Genomic DNA, 9,144 nt, shown 5'->3' on the forward strand with positions numbered 1-9,144 from the left:
TATAGGCTTGTGATGAATTGTGTTAAATTTGTAATTTTGTGATGTGGTATCTTAAATCTACAGTTATGTGATAAATTTAACATTAACACCCCATATGAACCAAAGGATTAGTGGGGGGATTTTGTAGGATTCAAATCCTACAAGAATTTCCCCTATTTGTCCATTTGAAACAAATGATTAGAGCTTTCTAGATCATATGAAATTCCTACTAAATGCCTCAATGCATGTCGATTCCGGAGAAAAAATGGCATGAGCTCCAATCTTTTGAAAACATTTTTTTGGGTCTATCTCTCTTGTCCAAATCATTTGTTTATCATGTGGTCTATTCAAATTGTCATTCATGTGGTTTTTTTTTGTGTGTTCTACAATATATTCTTTGTTTTGTAGATGCATTCATATCAATATCATGTATGTTTTCTCTTCTCTGTTTTCTCATCGGGCATCTCAAAGGAGCACTAAATGTGTAATTATAATACAACAGCTATATGTGCAGTTTTGTAATAGTTTTGCTAATAATATGTAGTTTTGTAAAATTTACTCCTTGTATAAGCTATATGCTAGTAAAAACCTACAAGTCTAAGTTATGCTAGTAAAAACCTACAAGTCTAAGTTGGCATTCAAACTCGAGATACCCTTCATTAAGAATCAAAGCGAGTTAGTACTAACATGGCATGGGCTGGAGCACAATGACATCTTTAATTCGTTACAAGTAGTTTTACCATGTATAAGAAAACCTACGGATATGCAAACCTAGGAGTACAGTTTTGTTCATGATTAATTCTGTCACAACTAAAGAGGCGATTGTTTGACTTTTTTTAATGTACAAGTCAAACGACATATTTATAAATAAAAAAATTTTATGAATAAAATTTTTATATATATTTTTAGTGCTCTAAAAGTTAAGACTGGAAAAAAAATTTCGATGAAAATCTCGAAATCAACTGCCTGCCAGAAAACAGCACCAGGAGAGACCGCACCTTGTTGTTACCGTAGAGCCTAATTGCACATATACGTGTGTCGAGGATGAGGATTTGTGTGGACGACATTGACACGACGGTCCATTGCAACGACAGAACGGGGCCACGTCAAGGTCAGGTGCCAAAAAGTGGTCATTGCCAACACGATCACCCATGGTGAATGGTGCCATCCAACCATTCTCGGTGTAGTGGTTGGAGCCCACGGTGACCGTGTTCTGGAAGGAGACTTGCACAGGACCCGGTTGCTGCAATTAATTTCACATGAGAATAAGTTATAAACTTTACTATATATAATTTAAACTCATGTAGAGACATGTCACTGTAACAGGTTTACTTTATGGTTAATGACATGCTAGTTAGTAGTTACCCTACATAGTATATATATATAGCTTTTTGCATGGAGCAAGAAAAGAATTTATGCGTGGGAAAATCTGTTTTTTGCCACTCAGGAATGATATTGTTTCGTTTTTGTCATGTGCAACACAATGTTAATAAAGTGTGATGCCATTTGGCTTAGTGACAAAAGGAACAAAATATATAAAGAATCCTGGTGAAAAGAAAAAACAAATTATATAAAGAAAATGGAGAAGAGGCGCCGTTTTTTCCATGTGTGTGAGATGAGAGGAGGAGAATCTGCAATCTGTCTGGTGGTGCCTGCCTGCCTGAGCAGCCATGTCGAGCGATGGTTTGGTTTTTTATATAAAAAATCAAACGGTATTTTTTAAATTAAGAATAATTTATAAATAAAACTTTTATATATGTATTCTTGGTAATCTTAAGTCAAAAATGAAAAATAAACTAGTGCAAGAAAATCTTAAAATCAAATTAATTTTAAAATTTAAATTTTAGTTTATAAGTATAAACAGGAACAAAAAATTGGGAGAAAAGCTGGGGTGATGAGTGGTCAAAGTGGTCTCTAACCTGACGAGGACCGGTCTCCCCTGCTTCGCATGCCTTTTTTTTGTGTTCGAGTTCGACCAAACCACTTTGATTGCACTCTGAATGTCCGATGCGCTGCCGTCTGCGAACGCCCGTCGTGTCGGTTTCAGTTTCAGTTTGCATCTTTTAGACACCAACAGCAAAGCTAAGCTTAGCTAGATCGCATAACTGTTTTGAGTTGCAGATGCTGCTGCTGTCTTTTTGTGTTCCATGCTGCCTTGCTGTCCATCCCGATGCACGTATTACGTGTTAGCTCTCTGTCCTTCCTGCGTGCGTGCAATGGACACCAAAATATCCACACAAGCTGGGCTGCTGCTGTTGCGTATGTGTGTGTCCGTTGCCAGGCTCCCATGCACACATAATTAGCGCCGCAGCAAATAAGACAGTCCAAGTCGTACTGGAAAAAGTGGTTGCATCCATATGTCTGACCATATATGTTGCCATCAGGCAGATGCTGTTAGATCTGAGAAACCAACACTCTGGCTGGTGAGAGTCATACGCTTCTACTTCAATTCCCAAATGAACGAGATGATTGGAACACCGGCGGTCTGAGGATGCCAAGTGGGGCAAGTGATCCCATATTTATCATGTGACAGCAGCTGCTCCAGTCCGTCCTGTTACCTCCAAGAAGCAAAAGAACAACTCACTGGTGATCCATGTCCATACGATTGAACTAACCAAAACGTTGATCGAATCCATTGGTATTCCGCACCCAGCAGATCTATTGAAAGATCATGCAAAAAAGAGAGAGGGAGAGATGATTATCAGGTCCAGGATTCAGCAGCATATGAACAAGGTGCTGGTATTCAGATGCCCCTGTGCGTTTGGACGCAGACAGGCGCCCTCGCATGCCATGTGACCTTGAGACTCCGACCCTGATTAGTGATTGTCCAATGGCAGCTTCGGAGAAGACTGATCTCACCTTACCACGCAATTTGCGAACCAGACGACAGTTTCCTGGGGACTCCTTTGCCTGAGACTGCAACAGTGTAGCCCAAGTCAACACCTCAGAATTTAAATCAGAAGATCTGTTCGAATAATACGCCTGTAACTGCAAGCAAAACCAATAATATTCCCCGTGAAATTGCCATGGCACTGCGTTGAGAATCTGCTGCTCTGAAGCTGAAGGTCTTATATTCTTTTCAGTTTTGGTGCTCAAGTTGTGGCCGGTGTCCATTCCCAATGGCACACTGGTTTAACAAACGACACATGATCGACATGGTATGCTACCTGGCAGGCCATGCTTTTAAGATGGAAGCCAGAAACAAGAAGACCAGGGCTCCAAAAGAGAAACCTTTGCAGCACTAGGAGATGTCTGCATCCAAATGTGCAAGCAAGGGAAGCAACCAGTCTTCTTACGGATTCTTCCGAACAGTGCTAGGATTGGTTGACCATACCACTTACGACGATGGAGCCCCCCTTCCTCTCCTGAGCCTACGTGGCCGGCCGGCCTTTAAATCTCCCTCCCACTCCTCCCTCCATCTCCACCCCCCTCTTACCTACCTTGGCCTCCTCTCTCGCTCGCTCTCTTGCTGCACCTGTTGCACCCCCAACAACTCTCTCTCACTGCCAGTGTGTCCAGCAAAGTGAGATTACAGCTTGAGCTCATCTCTTCGATCCAAGCTCCACACCTCGAACCACCGACCTGCCAAACTCGTTTGATTCATAGATACCTTTTGTTTGGGATCTTGGCCACTTTGGGTTTTGGGTTGTATAAAATCAGCATGCGGGGAGCCATGAAGCCGTCGATCGTGCACTGCATCAAGCTGCTCATGCTGCTGGTGCTCGGCGGGGTCACCATGCACGTCCCCGACGAGGACGTGGTCGCGTCGCTGGGGGCGCTACGCCTCGACGGCCATTTCAGCTTCGACGACGCCCAGGGCGCCGCCCGGGACTTCGGCAACCGGTGCAGCCTCCTGCCGGCCGCGGTGCTCCACCCGGCCTCGGTGTCCGACATCGCCGCCACCGTCAGGCGCGTGTTCCTGCTGGGCAGGCACTCGCCGCTCACCGTCGCGGCGCGCGGGCACGGCCACTCGCTCCTCGGCCAGTCCCAGGCCGCCGGCGGGATCGTCGTGAAGATGGAGTCCCTCGCCGCCGGCGCCACGGCGGTGCGGGTGCACGGCGGCCCGTCGCCTCACGTGGAAGTCCCGGGCGGCGAGCTCTGGATCAACGTGCTGCATGAGACGCTCAAGCACGGGCTGGCGCCCAGGTCATGGACCGACTACCTCCATCTCACAGTCGGTGGCACCTTGTCGAATGCGGGGGTCAGCGGGCAGGCGTTCCGGCATGGACCGCAGGTCAGCAATGTCAACCAACTGGAGATTGTGACAGGTCTCTGACAAACCCGCCACGCACGAATAAACATACATGCAGCCGCTGCAGAGCAGCAGCTAGCACTACTATGGCATAGGAGAAGATGACTAAATTTGTTGTTGCTATGAACTACCAAATGCAGGAAGGGGAGATGTTGTCACCTGCTCACACGAGGAGAACTCCGACCTCTTCTACGCTGCTCTTGGCGGCCTGGGCCAGTTTGGGATCATCACCAGAGCTCGGATTGCTCTTGAACCTGCTCCAAAGATGGTAATTATCTGCACAAGCAATCTAGATCTGTCAAGTGTCAACTCAATAAAGAAAACTGATCATTATGTGGTTCATTTCATTAGTGCATGTTTCACGTATTAATTAGATATACAATGACAGGTAAGGTGGATACGTGTTCTCTACTCGGACTTTGAGACCTTCACCGAGGACCAGGAGATGCTGATCACGGCTGAGAAGACCTTCGACTACATCGAAGGGTTTGTGATCATAAACAGGACAGGCATCCTCAACAACTGGAGGAGCTCCTTCAAGCCACAGGACCCAGTTCAGGCAAGCCAATTCCAATCGGATGGAAGAGTGCTATACTGCCTTGAGATGACGAAGAACTTCAACCATGATGAGGCTGGCATCATGGAACAGGTGGGCTGAGCTAATTATTTCGCTTTGCATCAAGATGTTGACGTATCAGGAAATATATATAGGATAGCCCAGTCCGTGCAGTGTGTGGTTTAATTAATGGCTGGTGTTTGTATATATATTTACAGGAAGTTGGTGCGCTGCTATCTCGACTCAGATACATATCGTCCACTCTATTCTACACCGATGTCACGTACCTGGAGTTCTTGGACAGGGTGCACACCTCTGAGCTGAAGCTGAGGGCTCAAGGCCTCTGGGAAGTTCCACACCCGTGGCTCAATCTTCTGATCCCAAGGAGCACAATCCACAAATTTGCGAGAGAAGTCTTCGGCAAGATCCTAAAAGATAGCAACAATGGTCCCATACTGCTTTACCCAGTGAACAGAACGAAGTAAATACAACTAAGCAAATTACAGTTCCATGTTAAGTTATATCTAGTTTCAAGATTGGGTAACTAAAAATGTTTTGACATGCTTGATGCAGGTGGGACAACAGAACGTCAGTAGTCATACCAGATGAAGAAATTTTCTACCTGGTTGGGTTCCTATCTTCAGCGCCATCAGCCTCAGGCCATGGTAGTGTCCAACATGCAATGAACCTGAACAACCAAATAGTGGACTTCTGTGAGAAGAATGGTATTGGGATGAAACAGTATCTAGCACCCTACACTACACAGCAGCAGTGGAAAGCCCACTTTGGAGCAAGGTGGGAGACATTTGAACGGAGGAAACACACGTATGATCCCCTAGCAATCCTTGCTCCAGGTCAGAGAATATTTACAAAGGCATCGCTACCTATGTCTTTGTGACAGTATATGCTATTGATAGGCTTTTGTAGAGCATATGATGTACAAAAATGTAGCGAAAATATCCTTTGTAAAGACAAGATCTACGGAAGGTAGCCTAAAGAACACAGCAGGGCGACCAGTAGACTAGAAGTAGTGGAAGATACCTCACAGTTGTCTTCAAAGTAAAGCAGCGTGGCCTTAACTCCGGTTGCAGCTTTGGAGGTAAATCATTGGTCCTAGTAACTGAAGTCCAGCTGCTGTTACAGCATAGAGAAGAGCTGTGCTACTGCAATGATCACTAAAGCACTGACTAGTGTAACTCATGTTGAGTTGTTTGCGTTCAGCTAACAACAGTGCAGAAAGTAGCATCAGGGTAGACCCTTGATTAGCAAATAACACAGCCTGTTGCATGTAAGTATATAGGTATCTGATATCTGATCTCAGTACTACTACTAACTGCGTAAATGCAGCAGATTACATTAGTTTTTACGATCAAATGTTATGTTTGCAACTGTTAATGCAAAAATAGCAAAGTTTATTATGAATCATAGTCTCCCAAGAATAAATGGGAGTGAACCTTTTCATAATTCCCTTGATACGTTCATCCATAACTAACAGTATATATTTACCAGAGTTACAATAACAATAAACTAAGAGCGGAGTTGTGAGAATTTATAAAATGCGATACAGTTTCATTCCATAAGATGGTCCATAAAATAGAAAGTGGTAACATCGAGTGTGGGGCCAGAGCCAATATATAAGTGCGAAATTCTTCTGACGAGGTAACAAACAGAAATAGGTTGATGGGAAAACTGCAAACGCTACCAGACAATACAATGATCCTTCATGTTGCAGTAATCGAGCATGATCAGCTACAGTAACCTAACCTAATTATCATGTCAGCAAAGAAAGACCAGCTAAGACAAAGAATTCAGCATTTTACTGGAATGCAGTTCCTTATGTTTTAGCCTCCTAACTTCCTAACAAAACATCCTAATTATTGACAGTCCCACCCAGCATTTTCCAACCTTAACTTTCTGTGATACTTTTGCTGTTTGAGTGTGACATTGAACTTCCGTGAGAATCCCTTCAAACAATATTGTCAACAGAACTGAAATCCATACAAGTACTCACATTCAGCTAGAAAATATGGTGTAAGGAAGAGCAAGAAAAACAATGAACAAAACAGAAATTGCATTCCGTATAGATCATGGAAGGTGCAAAACCTAGTAAGTTTGTCCAATTACATCTTTGGAAGGAAAATATTAGTGTCATATGATTAAGTGCACAGTTCAGCTGGATTCAAAATGAAAAATAAGCCGATTGTACCTGCTAGTAGTATTACTGCAGAGGTAATTCATGACAGAGGTAAAATAATTTGCAACTTTGACAATTCTAAGTACTAATCTAATCAATACTACAGAGTGCAGACAAGACAAGGTTTGGCTCATACCCAACCGTCGCAGTCAGATGCAACCTTTTAATCTTTAACTCTGGCGTTACTTCTTTTAAAAGAACTCTGATACTACTAGCAGCAGCATCACCTGTCAATGAGTATTGCACACACTATTAGAAACATAAACACTGCTCTGTTCATCTGAGACTGAAAACATCACACAAGGATTCAAATCTCATCTGATTGCACAAAGCTCAATGCGTGCCAATTCACTGTTGCAGCAGAATATGTTCGTTGATGTAACTGTTATCTGTCCTCTTTCTTATTGCGTGCTTACAGTAACTGAAAATGGCACATTAGGATTAGGAGTTGACATAGACGTGCTTAATCCCAGGCTACACATTGCAAAAGCAAAGAGGCAGACGCCCATTCAGGCTATACATTGCAAAAACAGATAGTCATCTATAGTATCAGACTGAGACTCCCAACTGTTCAATTACAGCTTATGACAGCGTAGTGGGGAAACACGTATTATGCCTTTCAAACAGATGGCGAAATGTCAATCATGCCAAACGATAAGCCGACGGAAGACTAAGAACGGGTCAGTTGCCTGAATCTACTGCTGATCTCCCCCCACCAGAGACTCTAATTCATCTTAAACGTGTAACACCACCACCCCCATCAGCACACCAAACATCAGGAACGAAGATTCAGCAAAACAGAAGGCGAGACCAAACCAAATTAGCAGTGGTGCGATTGCTCAAACCCTCCACCACCAATGTCCATGAAAATAAATCCAAACTGCTGGTGCCCGACAATTTTGTAAACTACAGAACATCCACAAAAATTCACAATGCAACTGCAACATCACCCTATCCCGTGTTCACCGATTCCACTCGCATGCGACGGATATAGGAATGCCAGAGTAATTGATTCGAAAGCCCTACCGCACCCATTTCAAAAAAAAAAAAAATCAAACCCAACGACCCCTCACGCGCAGCAGTAGTAGATCGGTCATGGCTGGCACACGCATCAGAATGGCAAACTGATCAGAGCGGCGGAGAAGGGGGAGGGGGGAGGGGGGAGGAGGGAGAGCTTACGTGGAGCAGAGGGAGGAGGGAGAGGCGGCAGCGCGGGGAGGCGGGGGGAGGGGGAGACGGCGGCGGGAGAGGATCCTTCCGGCGGGGCGGGGCGGTGCGGTGGTGGCCCTTCTCCGTCCTCCTCGCGCCTTTTGGAAGCAGCGCACGCGCCCGAGTTTAATATGGGCCTGGGAATTCGGGCCTTTTGTGGTCCACGCAAACAACCGGTGGAGCGGGCCGCTTCTTCTTCCTTTTGACACGACTTGGATCCTTAGTGGGCTTGCTTTCTTTTCTTTCTAAAAGAGGCCCCATTTTTTTATCCCTCAAAAGTATACACCTTTTCCTACTCTCGTTACGGGTACCTTAGGTTAGTCTCAATGCATATTTTATGATGATGTCGTACACATTAAATAGGGTGTCATATCAGTAAAACTTCTGACTTAACAGGGTCATTAAATAAGAGAATTTCATGAGATGAGAGAGGAGTTTTATCCCCATAAAACTAATCTAGCTCGGTTACCTAGACCAAGTTCGATGCCCCTGTAAGTTATCTTATATCCTCTCGTTTTTCGCGCGCATGTTTTTCGAACTGATAAACGGTGTATATTTTATAAAAAGTTTCTATATGAAAGTTGCTTTAAAAAATCATATTAATATATTCTATATTTTTTAAAAAAATTAATAACTAATTAATCATGTACTAATCTATTACTACGTTTTCCATGCCAGGGATAAGTTAACTAAGACCCTCCATGCCCCTAGTTTACAGTCTTGTTAACTATATCATAAAACTATACAATGAGACTGGACTTACCATCCATTTTATAAAACTATACATTGAGACTGGCCTTATCGTCCATTGCACCACCCATTCGCTCCACCATGTAACTTTCTATCCTAACGGAAATGGCTGTGCGTTACAACACGTTGTCGAAAATAATTAAGTCTCAATTGCTTAATTGGTCGAAACAACATTGCATGTGTGTTATACTCTACTTAAAATAC

The 9,144-nt window shown here is 43.9% G+C and overlaps 1 protein-coding gene and 1 long non-coding RNA gene across 2 annotated transcripts; one reads left to right on the forward strand and one right to left on the reverse strand.

Annotated features, from left to right (window-relative positions):
- Positions 1 to 898: 898 nt before the first annotated feature.
- On the reverse strand, positions 899 to 8,198 carry LOC107305584. The gene is made up of 7 exons (XR_001551792.2): positions 8,161 to 8,198; positions 7,118 to 7,402; positions 5,829 to 5,950; positions 5,410 to 5,475; positions 5,075 to 5,215; positions 4,391 to 4,507; positions 899 to 1,222 (listed from the first exon to the last, which is right to left on the reverse strand). It is a non-coding gene; the product is annotated as an uncharacterized LOC107305584 (long non-coding RNA).
- Positions 3,421 to 5,852, forward strand: LOC102702986 (cytokinin dehydrogenase 4). Its single transcript, XM_006645247.3, has 5 exons — positions 3,421 to 4,247; positions 4,372 to 4,499; positions 4,620 to 4,880; positions 5,006 to 5,268; positions 5,361 to 5,852. The coding sequence occupies exons 1-5, from the start codon at positions 3,641 to 3,643 to the stop codon at positions 5,683 to 5,685; spliced, it is 1,584 nt and encodes a 527-aa protein (XP_006645310.1). The 5' UTR covers positions 3,421 to 3,640; the 3' UTR covers positions 5,686 to 5,852.
- Positions 8,199 to 9,144: the final 946 nt, after the last annotated feature.

The sequence above is a fragment of the Oryza brachyantha genome, chromosome 1 (assembly GCF_000231095.2).
Source record: "Oryza brachyantha chromosome 1, ObraRS2, whole genome shotgun sequence".
In the NCBI taxonomy this organism is placed as follows: domain Eukaryota; kingdom Viridiplantae; phylum Streptophyta; class Magnoliopsida; order Poales; family Poaceae; genus Oryza; species Oryza brachyantha.